At 37.1% G+C, this 24796-nt stretch overlaps 1 protein-coding gene and 1 pseudogene across 1 annotated transcript in view; one reads left to right on the top strand and one right to left on the bottom strand.

The window, feature by feature from the left end:
* Positions 1-389: 389 nt before the first annotated feature.
* Positions 390-24796, bottom strand: part of LOC103563328 (ral guanine nucleotide dissociation stimulator-like) — a 90762-nt gene continuing 66355 nt past the window's right edge. The window contains exon 9 of the mRNA XM_070582979.1: positions 390-591. Coding sequence (XP_070439080.1) covers positions 520-591 — 72 coding nt within the window. The 3' untranslated portion in view covers positions 390-519. The remainder of the gene's footprint in view (positions 592-24796) is intronic.
* On the top strand, positions 6979-24667 carry LOC139077063 (olfactory receptor 8J2-like; annotated as a pseudogene).

Here is a 24796-nt window from a genome sequence, read left to right on the forward strand (position 1 = left end):
AAGCCAGTAGTGTACACAGGCTGGTGTACACCGTATGGAATGGAATCTCACCAGCTATTTATTCCCTGGGGAGGTGGAGGAAGCTTGAGTACATTAAAGATCTGGGCATTAGGGATTTGGAGGTGTCCTAGCTTCTTGTTTTGTTTAATTATTTTATTGAGGCCATACTGGCTTATAACATTGTGTAAACTTCAAGTGTACATTATCATATATCAGTTTCTGTATAAACTGTGTCATGTTCACCACCAATAGTCTAGTTTTTATCTCTCACCATACATACGCACTCCTTTTGCCCTCCCCCAACTCCCTACCTCTCTGGTAACCAGAAATCTGTTCCCCTTATTGATGTGTTTGTTTATCTTCCACATATGAGTGAAATCATAGGCTTTGTCTTTCTCTGCCTGACTTATTTTGCTTAGTGTAATATCCTCAAGGTCCATCCATGTTGTTACAAATGGCATGATTTTGTCTGCCTTTTTTATGGTAAGTAGTATTCCATTGATATATACCACGTCTTCTTTACCCATTCATCCATGGTTTCTTCCACTTGGTCACTTGGGTTTCTTCCACATCTTGCAATGGTGAATAATGCTACAATGAATATAGGGATGCAAAAATCTCTTTGAATTGTTTATTTCATGTTCTTTGGATAAATACCCAGCAGTAGGATTTAAAGCAACCATTAACAGAACTGAAGGGAGAAATTGACAGCAGCACAACAATATTAGGGAACCTCAATACCCTAATTGTGTCAATGGATAGATCATTCAGACACAATGTCAACAAGGCAACAGTGACCTTAAATGAAACATTAGACTAGATGGACTTAATAGATATATATAGAACATTCCACCCCAAAACAGTAGGATACACATTCTTCTCAAGTACACATGGAACATTCTCAAAGATAGTCCATATGTTGGGAAACAAGGCAAGCCTCAATAAATTTAAGAGGATTGAAATCTTATTTAGCATCTTTTCTGACCACAATGCTGTGAAACTAGAAATCAACTACAAGAAAAAAACTGAGGAAGCCACAAATATGTGGAGACTAAACAATGCTCCTGACCATTAGATCAAGGAGAAATTGAAAAAAGCCTGGAGAAAATGAAAAGGAAAACAACATTCCAACTCTTATGGGATGCAGCAAAAGTGATACTAAGAGGGAAATTTATAGCAATAATGGCCTACCTCAACAAGCAAGAAAAGCCTCAAATAAGTAATCTTAAACCACAACAAAAGGAACCAGCAAAAGAAGAACAAAGTCCAAAGTCAGTAGAAGGAAGGAAATAATAAAAATCAGCACAGAAATAAATGTCCTATCTTGGTTATGTGAATAATCCTCAAGATCATTGTCTGTGTTGCTAAGCATTAGGGACTTAGCTGTCAGACACAGGGTAGAAAACTACCACATTTGTAAAGAGTATACGTTATCAGCAAGGGTGTTCTTTATAAAATACCCAGCTGGCTTTGCATCGGTTTAAGCAGAAAAACTGCGAAGGGACTAGGCCTGGGACAAAATTTAAAGATTAGTTCTATAATTTAAAAATATATTTGAAAAATCAAACGTACACAGTAGAAAATACCTTGTTGATTTCTCAACTTTTTTTTTATTCTAGGTGACTCTCTGACTAAATATAAGATAAATATTTATAAGTAATATTTATAAATAAAGGATGGTCACTTTCTCTGAATACAAAATACAAAATAATACCTGTAACCTCTGATGAAAAAAGCCACTTAAGCTTTTGTTGAATTTCTCATAAGCTCATTAAATTTATTGAGTTATTGGTTTCACAGCATTGGAATCAGGGGTTGTGGGAGATACAAAGAAATGTTAAAAATGATTTACTTATGGTTTGAAATCTAATTGGAAGACAGAATTTAAATACAAGAAAGTTGAATAACTTTACAAGATTAGAATAAGAGAATTTATTATCACTAATAAAAGAAAGGGAGGTGATGTCAACATCATGACAGAGTAAGTTGTTCCCGTTTTCCCCTTTTAAGTTACAACCAATGGGACATCCATAACCAAGAGAGGACTCCCTACACATCACAACAGGACACATCCATGCATCTATACATGTGAAAGTGGGTAGACTGGACTCCTGAGCAGCAGTGGAAGTGTCACCCCTTCTCCCTCCCATGTGACTGTGACCCAGGGTGTGGATCCTCAAGCAGTGGCTCTTGTGACTGTGAGCAGAGGTGGCAAGAGCAGAAAAAAGGCCCAGCAGTGGGCCTCTGTTGTAGGTGGATCCTGCAACAAGAGGCATCAGTAACTACAGATGAATAAATGATCCAGTGACCAATGGTGTCACCCCTAACATCAGCTCCACCAGCAACAGGGGCTTCATACAAATCCTTGGTTCCCCAGGTCCCCAGCAGTGACAATGACAACCACAAACCCAGCAACCCTGGCAGTGGCGCAACCAGCACCCACAGGCAACACAGGAGTAGCACTGCATGTAGTTCATGGGGCAGCAGCACCCAAGCCTGTGGAGAGCCAGTGGAAGAACATGAGACCCAAGAGACCCTGGAAGCAGCAGAAGAGCTTGCAGCCTGGTGACCCCACTGGTAACACTTGAGACTGCAGTGACATCTTAAGCAGCAAGGCACCAGCAACCTCAGAGGCACAAGGCAGCAGAAGGAAGGCACTGATGACACTTCTAGCAGAAGCAGTGGAGGGTTGAAAGTACAGGCTCTTGAGTACAACTAAAAGGAGTCCCAAACCAAAGTAAGAAAAGGCATACCCAAATAAGAAAAGATGACTACTACCACAAATGTGCCAGCAGAGGATCAATTCTTCAAACACCGTGAAGCACTACACTAACACAGCAGAACAGATAGACAATGACAACTCTCCAGAAACCAAACAGGAAGTCACAAAAGATTACAATCTAATGACAGATCATTCAAAGTATCTGTCATAAAGAAGCTCAATGAGTGACAGGAAAACTCAGAAAGACAGTTCAATGAGCTCAGGAATAAAATTAATGAACAGAAGGAGTACTTTACCAAAGAGAGTAAAACTCTAAAATAATGCCAAACAGAAATTCTGGAGATGAAGAACACAATGAGATGAAAAATAATGTAGGTAGCATTAAAGATAAAGCAGAGCATATGTAGGAGAGAGTTAGTGAGCTCAAAGATAGAAATCAAGAAACGATTCAGGTGGACGAGGAGAGAGAACTAAGATTTTTACAAAATGAAGAAATTCTTCAAGAAATATCCAACTCAATTTAGGAAAAGTAACATAAGGATTGTAGGTATCCAAGAAGGAGAAGAGAGGAGCAGAGAGCTTATTCAAAGAAATAATAGCACAGAACTCCCCAAACCAGGGGAAGGAACTTGACATGCAAATACATGAAGATAATAGAACTCCTGATGACATCAATGCAAAAAGAACTTCTCCAAGGAACGTAATATTAAAACTGTCAGGGGCTGGTCCCATGGCTGAGTGGTTAAGTTTGCACGCTCCACTGTGGCGGCCCAGGGTTTCACTGGCTCAGATCCTGGGAGCAGATATAGCACCGCTTGTCAGGCCACGTTGAGGCGGCATCCCACATACCACAACCAGAAGGACCTGCAACTAAGATATACAACTATGTATGGGAGGGAATTTGGGGAGATAAAGCAGAAAAAAATTTAAAAAATAAAACTGTCAAACATCAATGACAAAGAAAAATTATCAAGGGCAAGAAAGAAGAAAATAACCAACAAAAGAACCTCCATCAGGCTTGCAGTGGATTTCTCAGCAGAATCCCTACAGATTAGGAGACAGTGGAAAGATCTTTTCAAAATACTGAAAGACAAGAACTATGAGCTAAGAATACTCTATCTGGTGAAATTACCCTTCAGATATGACAAAGAAATAAAAGCTTTCCTAAACAAACAAAACCTGAGGGAGTTCATCACCACTAGACTCGCCTTACAAGAAATGTTGAAAGGTGCCCTCTTACCTGAAACAAATAAGCAAACCTTTACAGAACTTTGAGCAAGGAGATAAATAGACAGAAAAAGAAAATTTCAGGTGTATATCAGAATATATTACTAAACAATTATAACAAAAAACAAAGGGAAAGAAAGCATTAAAAATAACTATCACCACTTCAATTGGTAACAAACTCACACCACAAAAAGGGATAATTTGTGACAACAAAAACATAGAAGGTGAAGAGGAAAAAGACTGAACCTGCATAGGCTAATAGACATAAGAGACTATCAGAAAATTGACTATCTCATCTAGAGATCCTTTATACAAACCTCATGGCAACAACAAAGCAAAAAATCAAAGCAGAGTCACAAATCATAATTAAAAGAAAATGGATAAAAACATCACAGAAAACCACATAACTGAAGTGGTAGACCAAAATACCAGGAAAAAGAAAGAATGGAAATATAGAGCATCCAGGAAACAAAAGGTAAAATCGCAGTACTAAACAGTCTATAATCACTCTAAATGTAAATGGATTGAATTCACATCAAAAGACACAGAGTGGTTAGGTGGATTAAGGAAAAAGACCCAACAATATGCTGCCTCCAAGAGACCCATCTTGGCTCTAAAGAAAAACTGGCTCAGCGTGAAGGAATGGAAGATGATACTCCAAGCAAATGGCAGCCAGAAGAAAGTGAGTGTAGTTATACTTACATCAGATAGAACCGACTTGAAGACAAAATAAGGTGAGACAAAAGTGAGTATTAAATAATGATAAAAGGAACATTCCACCAAGAAGACATAACACTCAATAGATATGCACCTAACACAGGAGCACCAAAGTATATAAAGCAATGATTAATAGACCTAAAGGGAGAAATCGACAGCAACACAATAATAGCAGGGGCCCTTAACACTCAAGTTATGTCAATGGATAGGTCATCCAGACAGAAAGTCAAGAAGGAAACAGTGGCCTCAATGAAACATTAGATCAGATGGACTCAATAGATATAAACAGGACATTTCATCCAAAAACTGCAGAATACACATTCTTCTCAAGTGCACATGGAAAATTCTGAAAGATAGACCATATGTTGGGAAACAAGGGAAGGCCAAATAAATTCAAGAAGCTTGAAATCATATCAAACATCTTCTCTGACCAGAATACTATGAAACTAGAAATCAGCTACAAGAAGAAAGCTGGAAAAGTCACAAATATGTGGAGACTAAGTAATATGCTACTGAACAACTATTGTATGAATGGAGAAATCAAAAGAAAAATAGCTGGAGGCAAAAGAAAATAAAAACACAACATACCAAAACTTACGGGAGGTAGCAAAAGCAGTACTTACATGGAAGCTTATTGTAATACAGTCCTACCTTAAGAAACAGGAAAAATCTCAAATAAGGTCTTACACTATACCTAAAAGAAGTAGATAAAGAAGAATAAGCCAAACCCAAAGACAGTAGAAGGGAGAAAATAAAGACCAGAGCAGAAATAAATGAAACAGAGACTAAAACCAATAGAAAGGATCAATGAAACTAAGAGCTGGTTCTTGGAACAGATAAACAAATTTGACAAGCCCTTAACCAGACTCGCTAAGAAAAAGATACAGATAACTCAAGTAAGTAAGTCTGAAATGAAAGAGGAGAAATTACAATGGACGTCACAGAAATACAAATGATTATAAGAGAATACTATGAAGAGCTATAGGCCCACAAATTGGATAACCTAGAAGAAATGGATACATTCTTGGAATCAAACAACCTCCCAAAACTGAATCAAGAAGAAATAGAAAATCTGACCAGATCAATCACAAGTAAAGAGATTGAAATGGTAACCAAAACCTCCCCCAAGACAAATGTTTAGGACCAGATGGCTTCTCTCGTGAATTCTACCAAATGATCAAAGATTAATACTTATCCTTCTCAAACTCTTACAAAAAATTGAAGAGAACAGCACACTCCCTAACTCCATTTATGAGACCAACGTTACCTTGACACCAAAACCAGACAAGGGCAACACAAAACAAGGAAAATTACAGGCCAATACCACTGATGAACATAGATGCAAAAATTCTCAACAAAATATTAGCAAATTGAATAAAACAGTACATGAAAAGTTTCATAAACTAAAGTTTCATAAATTCAAGTGGAATTTATTCCAGGGATGTAGGAATGATTCAACATCCACAAATCAATCAATGTGATACACCACACTAACAAAATGAAGAATAAAAATAGATGCAGAGAAAGTGTTTGATAAGATGCAGCATCCATTTTTGATAAAAATTCTGAATAAAATGGGTATAGAAGGGAAGTACCTCAACATAATAAAGGTCATATATGACAAACCCACAGCCAAAATCATACTTAATGGTGAAAAACTGCAAGCCATCCCTGTGAGAACAGGAACAAGACAAGCGTGCCCACTCTCACCATTCTTATTCAAGATAGTACTGGAGGTTTTGGCCAAAGCAATTAGGCAAAAGAAAAAAGAAATGATAGGAATCTGAATTGAAAAGGAAGAAGTGAAACTGTCACTATTTTCAGATGACATCATTTTAAATATAGAAAACCCTAAAGAATCCACCAAAGATCTATTAGAAATAATCAAAAAACACAGTAAAGTTGTAGGGTACAAAATCAACATTAAAAAATCAATTGCAGGAGTGACGTCAGCATCATAGCAGAGTGAGCTTGCCCGGGACTCTCTCCCCTCCAACATTCAACAAAAAGGAGCAACAATATTCCAACAGAAAATATCCTAATGGCACAGGAATCCTCAGAGAGTCATGGCAGCCAATGATGGAGGACGGAGAGGCTGGAGCCCCCTTGGAGGAGCTGGAACAGGGAGAGAGAGCTTCACTCCCACCCCTAAAGACTGGGATCACTGTTGCAGGAGGCTCCATGAGGGAAGAAGTGGTGGAGGGATTGTGTGTCCATGGGATCACCCAGGATTCCCTAGGGCCCTTGCAGCCTAGAGGGAAGCCCTCTAACAAGGCAAAAGCTTTTGCATGGGGTGACTTCATCAAGCCAAGATGCCAGAAGACCAGATGGAGAGAGCTGATTGGGAAACCCAGCACTGCATGCAGGAGAAAATGCCCCCTGCCGCCTGCACCATGCTGCACCCTGCAGCGCCATCTCAGCTGAAGGAGGAGGGCTCAGAATACAGAGCTCTCAACCCCCACCCAGTGGCGATAGGCTGTAACTGCAACCGAATAATATCAAAATTGTTCTTCCAGCATCAGTTAATCAAGTCTCCAGAACAGAGAGAAAATAAATACCCATACTTCAGTCTTGAGGACTCAGAAATAAGTAAACTAAACAATGATGAATTCAAAATAACTATAGTCAAAAAACTCAATGATAAAAGAGAATATAGAGAAACAATTCAACGAGTTCTGGAGCTACTTCACAAAAGAGATTGAAACTATAAAGAAGAAACTATCAGAAATACTAGAGATGAAAGACATAATGGAAGAGATAAAACAAAATACAGATTTCTTCAATGCTCATGTGGACACTATAGAGGAGCAAATCAGCATAATTGAAGACAGACATGTTGAATTGCTCCAGACAGCAGAGGAGAGAGAACTGAGACTAAAAAGAAATGAAGAAAGCCTCTGAGAAATATCCAACTCAATGAGGAAATGCAACATAAGAATTATAGGTATTTAATAAGGTGAAGAGAAGAAGAATGGTGCAGAAAGTGTGCTCAAAGAAATAATAACAGAGAACTTCCAAAATCTAGGGAATGAGAGGGAAATGTGTGTGGAGGAAGCTTTCTGATCTCCCAGATTTATCAATGTAAAAAGAGCTACTGCAAGGCATATAGTAGTAAAATTGGAAAAAATGAGTGACAAAGAAAGAATACTCAGGGCATCAAGACAGAAGAAAATAACCTACCAAGGAACCCCTATCATACTTTCAGCAGATTTCTCTGCAGAAACCTTACAAGCTAGGACAGAATGGAATGACATATTCAAAACTTTAAAAGATAAAAATCTTCAGCCAAGCATACTCTATCCAGCAAAAATATCCTTCATATGAGGGAGAAATTAAATCTTTTCCAGACAAACAAAAGCTAAGGGACTTTGTAGCCATGAGACCACCACTACAAGAAATCCTCAAGAAGGCCCTCATATCTGAAAAAAAGAAAAAAGGGAGAAAGGAGTCACAAAACACAGAGTAAGGAGACAAATAAATAGAATCAGAATAGGATAGCAAATATTCAACTATAGCGTTAGGCTAAAGGGAAGAAAAAAAAACAAAGACAATCTTCTCACTGTTAAAGTGACAAACTCACAAAACAAGTTAGAATAAGAGATGAGATTAATAACTTAGGAGGGGAGGAGGAAAGGGACTGAATCAGTTTAGACTAAGGAAATAAGAGGCCATCAGAAAATGGGTTATGTTATTCAAGAGATTCTGAACACAAACTTCAGGGTAGCCACTAAACTAAAAAACAGAGCAGAGACACAAAAAATAAATAAGGAAAAGCTAAGAAACTGCCTAAGTCAATGGGTATACCAAAACACACAGGATGAGAAACAAAGGAAATGCAGGAGAATGGGAAGATGAGTGATGTAATGACAGCATTAAGCCCTCATACATCAATAATCACCCTCAGTGTAAACGGATTGAACTCTCCAATAAAAAGACACAGAGTGGCAAGATGGATTAAAGAACAAGATCCAACAATTTGTTGCCTCCAGGAAACAGATCTCAGCTCCAATGACAAATACAGGCTCAGAGTGAAGGGGTGGAAGATGATATCCAAGCTAATGTCAAACAAAAGAAAGCAGGTATCACAATACTTATATCAGACAAAGTAGATTTCAAGATAAGGCAGATGAAGAGAGACAAAGAGGGGCAGTATATAATGATCAAAGGGACACTCCATCAAGAAAATGCTTATAAATATCTATGCACCCAACACAGGAGCACCACAGTTCATAAAGCAAATATTAACAAACCTAAAAAAAGCTATCAAAAATAACACGATAATAGTAGGGGACCTCAACACCCCATTCACATCATTGGACAGATCATCCAGACAGAAAATCAACAAGGAAACAGTGGAGCTAAACGAAAAGTTAAAACAGTTGGCTTAATAGACATATATAGAACACTCCATCCAAAAACAGCAGAATAGACCTTCTTCTCAAGTGCACATGGAACATTCTCAAGCATAGACCATATGTTGAGAAAGAAGGCAAGCGTCCATAAATGTTTTAAAAATTGAAATAATAACAAGCATCTTCTCTGATTATAATGCTATAAAGCCAGAAATTAGTTACAAGAAAAAAGCTGAGAAAAGGACAAAGATGTGGAGACTAAACAATATGCTATTGAACAAGCAATGGATCATTGAAGAAATTAAGGAGGAAATCAAAAAGTATCTGGAGACAAATGAAAATAACATGCCACACCAACTCATATGGGATGCAGCAAAAGCTGTATTAAGAAGGAAATTCATCACAATACAGGCACATCTTAACAAACAAGAAAAATCCCAAATAAGAAATCTCAAATTACACCTAACTGAATTAGAGAAGGAAGAACAAACAAAGCCCAAAGTCAGCAGAAGGAGAGAAGTAATAAAAACCAGAGCATAAATAAATGCTATTGAAACAAAAAGGGCAGTAAAAAGGATCAACGAGACAAAGAACTGGTTCTTTGAGAAGATAAATAAAATTTAGAAACCCCTCGCCAGATTTACAAAGAGAAAAAGAGAGAAAGCTCAGATAAACAAAATCAGAAATGAAAGAGAAATAACAACAGACTCCACAGAAATACAATAGATCATAAGAGAATACTACAAAAAACTGTATGCCAACAAAATGGATAAGCTACAGGAAATGGATGAATTCTTAGATTCTTACAACCTCCCAAAGCTGAGTCAAGTAGAAACAGACAATGTGAACAGACGAATCACAAGGAAAGAGATCGAAACAGCAATCAAAAGCATCACAAAGAATAAAACCCCAGGACCAGAAGGCTTTCCTGGGGAATTCTACCAAACTTTCAGAGAGCATTTAATACCTATACTCTTCAAGCTATTCCAAAAAATTAGGGAGGATGGAACACTTCCTAACACATTCTACAAGGCCAACATCACACTGATACCAAAGCCTGACAAGGAGAGCATGAAAAAAGATAACTACAGGCCAATATCGCTGATGAACATAGATGCAAAAATTCTCAACAAAATCTTGGCAACCTGAATTCAGCAATTCATCAAAAAGATCATACATCCTGATCAAGTGGGATTCATACCAGGGACACAGGGATGGTTCAACATCCACAAATCAATCAACCTGATACACCACATCAACAAACTGAGGAGTAAAAACCACATGATCATCTCGATAGATGCAGAGAAAACATTTGACAAGATCCAACTGCCATTTATGATAAAAACTCTGAACAAAATTGGCATAGAAGGGAACTACCTCAACATAATAAAGGCCATATATGACAAACCCACAGCCAACATCATACTCAATGGGCAAAAGCTGAGCGCCAGCCCCCTGAAAACAGGAAGGAGACAAGGATGCCCTCTATCTCCACTCTTATTTAACATAGTATGGAGGTTTTGGCCAGAGCAATTAGGCAAGAAAAAGGAGTAAAAGGAATCCAAATAGGGAGGGAAGAAGTGAAACTCTTACTGTTTGCAGATGACATGATCTTATATATAGAAAACCCCAAAGAATCCATTGGAAAACTTTTAGAAGTAATCAACAACTACAGCCAAGTTGCAGGGTATAAAATCAATTTACATAAATCAGTAGCATTTTTATACTCTAATAATGAAATAACAGAAAAAGAACTCAAGAACTCAATCACATTCACAATCGCAAAGAAAAGAATAAAATACCTCAGGGTGAATTTAACGAAGGAAGTGAAAGACCTATACAATGAAAATTACAAGGCTTTTCTGAAAGAAATGGATGACAACATAAAGAGATGGAAAGACATTCCATGTACATGGATCGGAAGAATAAATATAGTTAAAATGTCCATACTACCTAAAGCAATCTACAGATTCAACACCATCCCAATCAGAATCCCAATGACATTCTTTAGAGAAATAGAACAAAGAATCCTTAAATTTATATGGCGCAAGAAAAGACCTCAAATTGCTAAAGCAACCCTGAGGAAAAAAGCACAAAGGTGGAGGCATCACAATCCCTGACTTCAAAACATACTACAAAGCTACAGTAATCAAAACAGCATGGTACTGGTACAAAAACAGGTGCACAGATCAATGGAACAGAATTGAAAGCCCAGAAATAAAACCACACATCTATGGACAGCTAAGCTTCAACAAAGGAGCTGAGGGCATACAATGGAGAAAAGAAAGTCTTTTCAACAAATGGTGCTGGGAAAACTGGAAAGCCACATGTAAAAGAATGAAAATTGACCATTCTTTTTCACCATTCACCAAAATAAACTCAAAATGGATCAAAAACCTAAAGCTTAGACCTGAAACCGTAAGGCTTCTAGAAGAAAATGTAGGCAGTACACTCTCTGACATCAGTATTAAATGGATCTTTTCGGACACCATGCCTTCTCAGACAAGGGAAACAATAGAAAGAATAAACAAATGGGACTTCATCAGACTAAAGAGCTTCTTCAAGGAAAGTGAAAACAGGATTGAAACAATAAAAACAACCCACTAATAGGGGGAAAATATTTGCAAGAAATACTTCTGACAAAGGCTTAATATCCATAATATATAAAGAACTCTCACAACTCAACAACAAAAAAGCAAACAACCAGATCAAAAAATGGGCAGGAGACATGAACAGACATTTCTCCAAAGAAGATATACGGATGGTCAACAGGCACATGAAAAGATGTTCATCGTTGCTGTTCATCAGGGAAATGCAAATCAAAACTACACTCTAAGATATCACCTTATACCCATTAAAATGGCAAAAATAACTAAAACAAATAGTAACAAATGTTGGAGAGGTTGTGGAGAAAAAGGAACCCTCATACACTGCTGGTGGGAATGGAAACTCATGCAGCCACTATGGAAAACAGTATGGAGATTCCTCAAAAAATCAAAAATAGAACTACCATATGATCCAGCCATCCCACTACTGGGTATCTATCCAAAGAGCTTGAAGTCAGCAATTCCAAAAGTCCCACGCACCCCAATGTTTATTGCAGCATTATTTACAATAACCAAGACGTGGAAGCAACCTAAGTGCCCAACAACAGATGATTGGATAAAGAAAATGTGGTATATACCTAAAATGGAATACTACTCAGCCATAAAAAAAGAACAAAATCATCCCATTTGCAACAACATGGATGGACCTTGAGGGAATCATGTTAAGTGAAATAAGCCAGATAGAGAAGGACAATTTCTGTGTGACTCCACTCATATGAGGAATTGAAACATGTGGACAAAGAGAAAAGATTAGTGGCTACCAGGGGAAAGGTGGGGTGGGGGTGGGCACAAAGGGTGAAGGGGTGCACCTACAACACGACTGACAGACAATAATGTACAACTGAAATTTCACAACATCGTAACCTATCATTAACTCAATAAAAAATAATTTAAAAAAGAAGATATGGTGTATATATACAATGGAATACTACTCAGCCATAAAAAAGGATAAAATCCTCCCATTCACAACAACATGGATGGACCCCGAGGGTATTATGTTAGGTGAAATAAGCCAGATAGAGAAAGACAATCTCTGTATGACTCCACTCATGTGGAAGTTAAACATGTAGACAAAGAGAACAGATTAGTGGTTACCAGGAGAAAGGGGAAGTGGGGAATGGGCACAAAGGGTGAAGTGGTGCACCTACAACATGACTGACATAAAATAATGTACAACTGGGGGACCGGCCCCTTGACCGAATGGTTAATTTCGCACGCTCCGCAGCAGGCGGCCCAGTGTTCCGTTGGTTCGAATCCTGGGTGCGGACATGGCACTGCTCGTCAAACCACACTGTGGCAGCATCCCACATGCCACAACTAGAAGGACCCACAATGAAGAATATACAACTATGTGCCGGGGGGCTTTGAGGAGTAAAAAGAAAAAAATAAAATCTTTAAAAATAATAATAATGTACAACTGAATTTTCACAAGGTTGTAAACTATCATAATCTCAATAAAAAGTTTTAAAAAATCAATTGCGTTTCTATACACAGACTACAATCCTATTTACAATCACAATAAAAAGAATAAAATATCTAAGAATAAATTTAACCAACAAAGTGAAAGACCTATACAATGAAAACTGTAAGACATTACTGAAAGAAATCAGTGATGACATAAAGAAATGGAAAGATGCACATGTACATGGACTGGAAGAATAAACATAGTTAAAATGTCCATACTACCTAAAGCAATCTACAGATTCACTGCAATCCCAATCAGAATCCCAAAGACACTATTCATGGAAACACAGTGAAGAATCCTAAAATACATATGGGGCAACAAAAGACCCTGAATAGGTAAAGCAATCCTGAGAAAAAACAGCAGTGCTGGAGGCATCACAATCCCTAACTTCAAAATATACCACAAAACTATAGTAATTAAAACAGTGTGGTAGGGGTACAAAAACAGACACACAGATCAATGGAACAGAATTGAAAGCTCAGAAATAAAACCACATATCTATGGAGAGCTAATTTTCAACAAAGGAGCTAAGAACATACAACGGAGAAAGGAAATTCTTTTCAATAAATGGTGTTGGACAGCCAGTTTCAATAAATGAAAATTGGACAGCCACATGCAACAACATTAAAGTAGACCATTATCTTTAGCCATACACAAAAATTATATCCAAATGAATCAAAGACTTGAAGGCAAGTCCTAAACCATAAAACTTCTAGAACAAAAGTCACTTTTCAAGATGGTCCTTAGCAGCTATAAGCAAGAGTTTTAACACCCAGAGTTCTCTGCTAGAATGGATGTTATGGATATTCTGTCCTAGCTATAGAGAAAAGTTTTTAAAAATCAGAAAGGAAGACTTTCCTTAACAGCTACTGGCAAACTGCATTCAAATTCCTTTCTTTCTATGCAGGAGAGACCCTGTCAAAATGCTGTGAACTGCAAAGTTTGAAGTCACTTTTCTAGGAGATACTAAGAAGCTAGGAGTAAGAGTTTCTCTCAACAGTCTTCTTTCATGGAATGGATGTCATAGATATTTTGTCACTGCTGTACAGCTTAATAACGTTGCAAGGAAGATGTCCCCTAGCACTGAATGTCAGGCTACATTCAGCGAGGCCTTCTTTCTTTCTATGTGAGAGAGACCCTGTCAGCAGTATACTGTGAACTGCAAAGTTTCAAGGGTCACTTTTCAAGATGATCCTTAGCAGGTACAAGCAAGAGATTTTCTACCCAGAGTTCTCTCTTGGAATGGATGTGATAGATATTCTGTCATAGCTGTAGAGAAAAGTTTTATAATTTTAAAATATTATAAAACTTTTGTAATAGCCATCTTAACAGGTATGAGCTTATATCTCATAGTGCTTCTGATCTGCATTTCCCTAATAATTTGTGGTTTGGGCATATTTTCATGTACTTGGTCATTTATCTGTCTTTTTTGGAAAAATGTCTATTCAAGTATTTATCCCCCTTTTAAATAGCGTTATTAGTTTTATTTTGCCATTGAGTTCTAGGATTTGTTTATACATTTTGGAAATTAACCCCCAATCAGTTATATGATTTGCAAATATCTTCTCTCATTTTACTATTTGCCTTTTCATTCAGTTGATTGATTTCTTCGCTGTGCAGAAGTTTTTAAACTTGATGTGATCTCACTTGTCTATTTTGCTTTTGTTGCTGTGCTTTTGGTGTCGCATCCATGAAATCATTCCCAAACCCAATGTCATGAAGTTTTCCCCTTATGTTTTTTTCCTAGGAGTTTCACAGTTTCAGGCCTCATGTTTAAATCTTTAATCCATTTTGAGTTGATTTTTGTGTACAGTGTAAGATAAGGTCCAGTCTCATCCCTTTGAACTTGGCTTCCCAGTTTTCCCATTACAATTTACTGAAGAGACTGTCCTTTCCATATTGTATATTCTTGGCTCCTTTGACAAAAATTAATTGACCATATACGTGTGGGTTTATTTCTGGGCTTTCTGTTCTGTTCCATTGATCTTTGTGTCTGTTTCTATGCCAACACCATATTGTTTTGATAACTGTAGCTTTGTAATATATTGTGAAATCAGGAAGTGTGATGCTTTCAGCTTGGTTCTTGTTCTTCTTATTCAAGATTGCTTTGACTATTCAACGTCTTCTGTGGTGTCATATGAATTTTATAATTGTTTTTCTATTTCTGGGGAAAATGAGATTTTGATAGGCATTCCTTTATCTGTGTAGATCACTTTGTATGGTATGGACTTCATAACAATATTAGGTATTTCAATCCATTAACATGGGATGTCTTTCCATTTGTTTGTGTCTTCTTTAATTATTTTTATCAATCTTTTGCAGTGTTCAGTTTACAAACTGAAAACTTAGTTCTTTCACCTCTTTAGTTAAGGACTTTATTCTTTTTGATGTTATATTTCATTCCTTTTTATGGATTAGTAATATCCCATTGTATGCATATACTGCAATTTGTTTGTCCTTTTATCTGTCGATGGACATTTGATGTTATTCCACCTTTTGGCTATTGTGAATAGTGCTGCAGGTATATGTCCCTGTTTGATTATTTGTTTTCAATTCTTTTGAGTATTTACCTAGGGTGGAATGGTAGGGTCATATGGTAATTCTATGCCTAACTTTTGAGAAACTGACAAGCTGTTTCCCACAACAGCTGAACTACTTCATATTTTGCGTTTTCACCAGCCATTCACATGTGAATCAATTTCTCTCCATCCTCACCAACATTTTCTATTTTCTATTGGTTCTTTTCCATCCTAGTTGGTGTCAAGTGGTGTCTCATTGTGGATTTATTTACATTTCCTTAATGACTAATGATGTTGAGCATCTTTTCATGTGCTTATTGGCTTTGGAGAAATTTCTTTTCAAGTCCTTTGCCTACTTTTTAATTAGGTTATTTGACTTTTTGTTGTTAAGTTGTAGGAGTTTCTTAAATATTCTAGATTTTCCACTCTTATTGAGTACATTATTTGTAAATATTTTCTTGTATTCTATAGGTTGTCTTTTTACTTTCTTGATAATGTCCTTTGATGCACAACACATTTAATTTAAATGATGTCCAATTTATCTATTTTTCTTTTATTTCTTATGATTTTTGTATGTTTAAGAATCTATTGTCTGGGGCTGGCTTGGTGGTGTGGTGTTTAATTTTGGCATGCTCTGCTTTGGTGGCCTGGGTACGTGGGTTCAGATCCTGGGTGTGGACCTTCATCACTCATCAAACCATCCTGTGGCAATGACCCACAAACAAACTAGAGGAAGACTGGCATAGATGTCAGTTCAAAGCCCATCTTCCTCACCAAAAACAAGAGAATCTATTGTCAATTCAGTACCTCTTTATTTTTCCTAAGAGTTTTATATGTTTAGCTCTTATATTTAGCTTTTGATCCATTTTGAGTTAATTTTTGTATGTAGTATGAGTTATGAGTCTGACCTTTTAAATTTGCATGTGGATATCCAGTAGTCTAAATTCATTTTTAATCAGTGTTCAAAGTAAAACAATAATGATATACCATTGCTTTGTTTGATTTAGCAAAATTTGAATTGCTTGGCATTATTAAGTGCTGCTAAAATGTGAATAAATACCCCAAAATTCTTTATGGAGGTATAAACTGGTAGAATCAATTTAAAAATATATTTGCTGTGCCTACAAGATTTGAAAATATACCATATGATCTAATAACTTTCAAGTATCATCCAAGTATATACATTAGATGCATTATTGTATGTGAGCAAACTGAAGAATAAGAATATGTGAACTGCATTGTTGCTCTTAATAGAGAAGACTCAGAAGCAAACATAATATTCATCCAGTTTAAATCCATGAGCCAAATCTATAGCAATCAAGATAATTAAATCTCCAAATCTTAAGTTTGGGCCAAATATATACATATGCCAATCATAAAATGATGTAAACATCACAAATCCACTATGTAAATTTTAAGACCACATAACTAAAAAATAGTGTGTATAATTTATTTACCCAAGAACATAACAGTAAATTCATTTTACTCTTAAAAAAGACAAAATGGATGAACCGTGAGGACATTATACTAAGTGAAATAAGCTAGTCACAGAAGGGCAAATACTGTATGATTCCATTTATATGAAGCCTATGAAATAGTCAAACATACGGAAGCAGAGAGTAGAACGGTGGTGGTCAGGGGCTGAGGGAAGGGCAAATAGGAGTTGCTATGGCATAAAGTTTCATTTATGCAAGATGATTACGTTCTAGAGGTCTGTTGTACAACATTGCACCTATAGTTAGCATTACTGTATTGTGTACTTAAAAACTTAAGAGTGTGGATCTCTTGTTAAAGTTTTGTTACCTTGATAAAAAGAATAAAAAGATTTAGGAAAACAGAAAAAAGATTGTAATAGTTAATAGTTGTTGCCTCCAGGTGGGGTAGAGGGAATGGGAATGGGGGAGACGGTATCAGTGCAAATTTAGTTCATAAGTAATTATGTAGTACTTTAAAACAATGAATCTTATAAGGTAAAACTTGTTTAATGTGGGTGATGGAAATATGGTCTCTATAATGTCATTTTTCTGCGTATTTATATATATGTATGTATGTGTATATATGTAGGTGTGTGTGTGTGTGTTTCTTACAAATATTTAGAAAGGTGACATTTTGTGATCCAACAAAGGTCCTGTCTTAGAATTTTATCTGCTTGACCAAGGTAAGTTTATTAATAGTATAAAAAACTTAAGAAATGTGAAATAACTCTTGTACAGTAAATAAGCTTCAATTGAGAGATTGAAGAGTTATATAAGGCATCAATAACAATGGAAAGAGTAAAAGAAATAGTTTTTTTAAAAAAAATCTTCACAATGTTCTGGGAATGCTAAGCAGATGAGCAAGTTGGCAGAGGTGATGTGGGAACAAAAGCATTGTTAACTGAGCATGGTACAGACTGCCTGTGGTCACATGATGGACAACACACAAAAGACATTACAGAGGAAGCAACATGAACTCCATGTGGATATTTGGACTCTGGAAATAAACTCAAGGATTTAAATTCATTGTTATGAATGACTTAAAGTTGGTAGAAATCTTTGTAAGTTCCTCTTTATTGTTCACAGTTTGTTACTTCATTACTTTAGAGCCTAGAATATGCCACATCCTTGTTAGGTATTAGCAACACCAAGATGAAGAAAGAACAATTGTGTCCTGCCCTAAAGTAGTGAATATTCTATAGAATGATGTACAAGTTGTTGCTGTTTCTTTATCAAAGTTAAAATCACATTAAAGATAGATTCCAGCACTGGGAATGAAAACCTCATGTTTTATTTCAGAATTTTAGGATATATATTGTATTCATTCATTCACGTATTCATCATTCATTCCATCAGTCAGTCAGTCAACAAATATCTTTTGAACATTGAATCTTTCCTGGATGTTATTTTAGATGCTGTTCATACAAAGACAAACTATTCAGACATGCACTTTTCACTGATAAAGCTTATGGACTAGAAAATTCTAGACAAAAAGTAAAATAAAAATGTTATCAGTATTTATTACAATAGTTATTTTTGCTGAAAGAGAGATCACAGGATTATATGAAAAAATATATTTTCCATCCAAATAATTTTTATTAAAAACTAGAAATAAGACCAAGTGTATGCTGGATGCTTTACAAATTTCAATTAAAAATTGATATTCAGTACCATTACAGCAATTCACATTTTGAATTTATGTTGTACGTTCTCTGATTTTTATGGCCAATACATGAAGGCTTATTGTTGACACAAGAATGGAGGTTTTGCAAGCCAGCCATGATGGCCTAGCAGTTAAAGTTCAGCATGCTCCACTTTGGTGGCCTGGGTTCAGTTCCTGGGCATGGAATGACACCATCCATCTGTTAGTAGCCATTCTGTGGTGGCAGCTCACATAGGACTTACAACTAGAATATACAACTATGCCCTGGGGTTTGGGGGAGGCAAAAAAAAAAAAAGAGCAAGATTGGCAACAGATGTTGCTTGGGGTGAATCTTTCCCAGTAAAAAAGAAAAAGAAAAAAGAAATATAATTCTATATTATTTTTAAAAAAAAAGAATGAAGGTTTTGCATTTAATTTTATTCCTAATAGTCACATCAAAATTGAACATTGGGGCCAGAATCCTGTGCTTTCTAACTGCTGAATTTTCTTCCATCCCAGGGCCAGCAGCAACATTTCCCAGCAAATGTAGGGGTACAATTTGAAACACACAAATAAACAAAAGGTGGAATCATTGTATGTGGTTGTTCTTCAAAATGATCACTGAAGAGAGTCCCTTGTCTATCTCTGCATTTTCACTCTTTGAATGAAATTGTGAGTGGACACTTGACTAGTGAGCACTCTATTTATCTTTCTTTCCCTGGAGAATGAGACTTTTATTTTGTTCTCATTCAGGGAATGGGGCATAAATAAACTTATTTCCATGTGAAGGTTTTCAGGGATTTCAGACACATAAAACTATTTTGCATGCTTCATGCAGCAACCTCAGGAATGAGTCTCACCAGATCTCTGTGTACAGGTAGGTTAAACCAAATAATTTATTTATTACTAATTCTAGACTTGAAGACTAAGTACCTTGAAAGTTTTAACAATTTAAATCAGACTCAGGACTGAAATGATATCTGCCACTTTTCTCTTTTCCTAGACTCAAATCTCTGCTCATTGATTGCTAAGTGGAAGTGAAGGTAATATGACCTAAACAATAGAGTCCAGCATTCCTATTGATAAACTAGACTCCTTGAGCACTCATGCAGAATAGTGAATAGTCATTACAGGGAGTATAGTTCACCTTAGTATAAAGAGGGATGTCATCTGCCTTTGAATTGGAAGAATTGAGGGATCTTTTAAACCAGATAAGAAGCTTCTTAGGTGTCTTTAAAATATAAGATTCTACGTCTCCAAGAGAGACCTACTAAATGACTTAACATTGATAAAAACAAGTTTTCATTTTCCCAGAGTGATAAGTCATAAGATAGAAGGATTCCTAGTGTCAGCAGTCAGTCTCTATGTCGCTGGTGGACACAGAGAGCTCATATCGAGATGCAGTTTCCCCTAATACAACCTAGCTTTAAATAAGTTTCAGACAAATTCTACAGTTAGAGATCAATGGCTACTCTTGAAATCATTTCAGAAACTGTTTATAAATTAATTTGCAATATTATTTCTCACCCACAATTGAAACATAAAATGATTAACATTTAGACAATTTTTACAGTTTTCCCCCTTCTTCTTCTCATCCCCTAAGTCCCCCAGTACATAGCTGTACATTCTAGTTGTGAGTACCACTGGTTGTGCTATGTGGGATGCCACCTTAACATGGCTTGACGAGTGGTGCCATGTCCATGCCCAAGATCTGAACCAGCAAAACCCTGGGCCACCAAACTGGAGCACATGAACATAACCACTTGGCCATGGGGCCAACCCTTACACTTGTATTTACTGAGAATTTATTATTTTGGTAGACCTATAAAATATTTATGTTCAGAAACAAACTTGAAAAAAACTGTAAAAAATTAAAATAACTCAGGAACAAATGCAAAATCAAACAAGATTCTGAAGGTACCGGAGGAAACTGGAGTTGTTCTACAGAATCTTTACTTCAGGGACATATAGCTACTGAAACAAAAAGCAACCCTAGCTTTACCATCAGTTATATTTCTGTAGAAGAGGGAATTTTAATGGGTAATGATTTTTGCAAATAGAGCCAGCCCTGTGGTCTAGTGGTTAAGATTTGGTGCTCTCATTGCTGTGGCCTGGGTTCATTTCTGGCCAGGGAACCACACAACCTGTCTGTCGGTTTTCATACTGTTTGTGCCAGTTCTTTTTAGATGTGGTGGTAGGAGACAAAAGATACAGGATAACTGATGCAACAGCATGAGATCAACTCCAGACACATATCTGATGCATGGAATAAAACATCTTTAAATGAAAACAAACAAGCACCACAGATATAAGAGAGAATCATGTCGTTGGAGAGCAGAGCCTGATTTGTTTGTTGAGTATATAGCTAGCTATCATGTGCCCCAGTTTTCTGAAGATGAAAACTGTAGTCCACTTGCTATTTCTATTTCAACTATAAAAGCCCTCAGTGAGGTAGAATGAGTTACTGTGACTGAAGTAAGGAACCACATTAAAAAATCATTCAAAACATGCTAATAACTGTAACTACTGCTATGAAATATTTTGCATTCGTTGTTACTAGGCTGTGTGACAACTAACCTATATATGTGCATTATCTCATTTAATTCATACAAACAAGAATATAAATACATGATAGAAATCACACAGCTAATAACTGATAGACTAATGCTCAGCCAACCAACTAGCCAATCAAACAAGCAAAATCATAAAACCATACGATTAAATAACATCCCTTGAGTAACTTAGCCTCATTGAATCTCAATTGTCTTTCAGACATAGAAGTAATTACAGACATCTTCTAGGATATTTCTGCAGAATAAAGAGATCAATATTTAAAAGTGCCCAGCATAGCTCTGATGTTACTAGCTCTTAGTTAATATCAGCCCTGATATTGGTTCCCCTACAGAGAACCTGGCATGTATGGGGTTAAAAGTAAAAACCTGCATTCCTAGTTCCCTGGGTCTTTAGTTACACTCATATGTAAATATTTGTTTCTTTAATCTCTGACCCTCTGAGCTTTACAACCAAATAGAAGTTACAAATTGTTGAACTCAGATGGCTTCAAACTGGGTTCCCACTAAAGTTGTGCTAATCCCAGGACCTTGAAGTCCTTTCACAGAGAAACTAATATCCACAGACTATCAAGAAACCGAAGCTTCCCAGGCCCGACTCCTCAGATTCCTGACGTCAGAGTCTACCTTCCACCATGGAGATATGCAGCCAAGGACATTCGTCTGAGCAGTCCTTTGTCTCCTATGCTGGAAGCAGCCCCAGACACAGGCTGATGGGAAAATGCTGACCAAGAAGTCCATGGTCCCCCTCCCCTACTTAAAACCCCAAATAAAAACCCCTACCCATTTCTTAACAGGCAGCAAGTAACTTTTGGGGCACTAGCCCTTCTTTGCTCCCTCTGCCTGGCAAAGTAAAGCTTTTCTTTTTCTCCCAAGACTCCGTTGTCATTATTTGGATTGACATCAGGATCAGAGCCTGAACTTTCAGTAACACTGAGAGAAAACAACGCTAAATAATGCTAGCTTTCTCCCCAACTCATTTCTCTATCCAAGTACAAGAAAGTGTTCAAACTTTAACAAATCAAAACTGTAAGTAACAAATTTTAAAAATCAAAACAGGCGACAAATAAAAATGGCAAGTAATAGGATATATTGGAGTATATGAGGAAGCCATTTTGTGTAAACCTAATTCAGCCTGACCTTGTCTTTCCAAAAGGGCCTGACCGAGGCCGTTGAGCATGCATTGTATATCTGCTTTAGAGATTCCCTATGGCAAGAGCAAAAGGCCCTTGAGATAAAGGTGCAACTTCTCTCCCCCTCCCAATGTTGGCATCTCCTTAAAGATTAAGCATCTTTCTTTAGGCTGGGAACTGATTGCAGCGCTCATCTGTGACTGCCCAGCCTGAGGCAACAGACCTGCCACCCCACGGTGTTCACTGAGACAGCAGACCTATCTGCCGTTTCCATCAATCGCTGTGCTGACAGAGCAGCCTCGTGACTATTGTAAAAGGGACATTTCAATCATATGTGAAACATACTCTTTGAGGGTATATAACCACCCTGTATACTCCCACTTCTTTGGAGTGCTCTGTTCCTTTGTGGAAAGACTCTCCCGGGTTATAATCCTCAGATTTAAGCTCAGAATAAACTCACCCAAGTTTTCATTTATAGATTGGTTATGGATTATTTTCGTCGACACAGGCTTTAAGAAATTTAAAGGAAAGAGCTGTAAGCTGGAAAGGAAAGGAAGGGATGAGAGAAAAAAACAATAGAGGAGTCTGAGCAATTAGAAGTCGAGTGATGGGACAGGACTGGCTTACTCAGCAGAAGAAAGGAAATATTAAATAAAGAGTATTCAGGGTTTCTGAATGATACTAAGAAGGAACAGTATGGAGGTGTGGTCTGTTTGTGGGCAGCTGAAGCATAGTGGAGCGGTAGAAACTGATAAGGAAAACCCAGGGTACTAAAAGTGTTTCCCACAGAAATACTGAAATTCTCAAGGATGATGACAAAATATGGGCTGAAAGAAGGCCTGTGACAGCTAAGGAAAAAATGCTGGAAGTCACTCTGACTCATCAGTTTCTCATAGGTAGCTCTCTTTTATCATTGGAAACATGCATGTACACAGAAGCATGTGTGAACATGGAAATATATACAGACATATATATCCATGCATGTATATCTATTCATGCAATATCATATATTATGTTCAATATATGCACATAAATATTCATTAATACACTATTATAATAAATTGATGTATATTTATCCAATATAAATTTCATCCAACAATGAATAAAAAATTAATAGCTTTGTCAAAGAGTTCTAAGAACCTGAAACTGATCTGTGGAAAGTTTGTATTTCTGAATTTTGGGAAAGGATGGAAAGAAAAGTAACTAAGATCTGAAACTTTTAAGTGTTTGTGAACAAAAGTGTACTGATTTCAAATGTCATTTAACAATCTAGCATCTAACAGAAAAAGCAATTTTAGCATCTATCAATCTCTTTCCATTTTCCTCACTAAAAGATAAAAGCAATAGCATAAATGGCTCCAGAGTCTCACTCAGGTGACTAAGTTCATCCTCACAGGAGTCTCAGACTGTCCAGAATGCCCGATGCCTCTCTTCTTTGTTTTCCTGGTCATCTATGGGCTGACCGCGGTAGGGAACCAGAGCATCAGTCTCACCAGTGTTTACTCTCAACTTCAAACCCTCATGTCCTTTTCCCTCCAGCACGTGGCTATCATCAGTCTTGGCAATTCTACTGTCATTGCCCCTAAAGTGCTGGTTATCTTCTTGGTTTCAAAGAAAACCATATCCTACTAAGGATGTGCAGCCCGACTAGGTGGATTCATAGCTTTTCTTGTGGCTGAGACTTTCATGCTGGCTGCAGTGGCCGATGACCACTACTCCACTATTTGCAGCCCCTTCTCTACGTGGTGGCAGTGTCTCCACAGGTCTGCTTCTGCTGGCATCCTTCACATCCCCCCACAGTCTGGACACAGCACTCTCTCTTCCTGTGTCTTCTCTGCGTCATATTGCTCTTCCAATGTCATCAACCATTTTACTGTGATAATGCCCCTTAGCATTATCCTGTTCTGATACTTACATTTCAGAAACAGCTGTGTTTACCTCTTTGAGGACGAATTTGTTTTTCTCTATGATTATTGCTCTAATATCCTACTTCAACATCGTTCTTGCCATTTTGAGGATACATTCTTCAGAAGGGCAAGGAAAAGTCTTTTCCACCTGTACCTCTCACATGATGAGTGTCATTGTGTTGTACATGACCTTGCTCTTTGTGTATTTGCAACCAAAGACCAACCACTCATTAGCTACTGATAAAATGGCCTCAGTATTCTACACCCTAGTGATACCAATGCTGAATACCCTCATTTACAGCGTAAGGAACAAGGACATGAGGATGCATTGAAGACATTCCTGGTAACCCAGGTCAATTGTTCTAACTAATGGAAATTTAAAACTACAACTGACTTCATTTAAGGGTTTTCCTTTACTCCTGAAAATCCTACTAAGTGAAGAGGCAGTAAATAGTTAAAAA

Source organism: Equus przewalskii, chromosome 18 (genome assembly GCF_037783145.1).
Source record: "Equus przewalskii isolate Varuska chromosome 18, EquPr2, whole genome shotgun sequence".
NCBI lineage: Eukaryota > Metazoa > Chordata > Mammalia > Perissodactyla > Equidae > Equus > Equus przewalskii.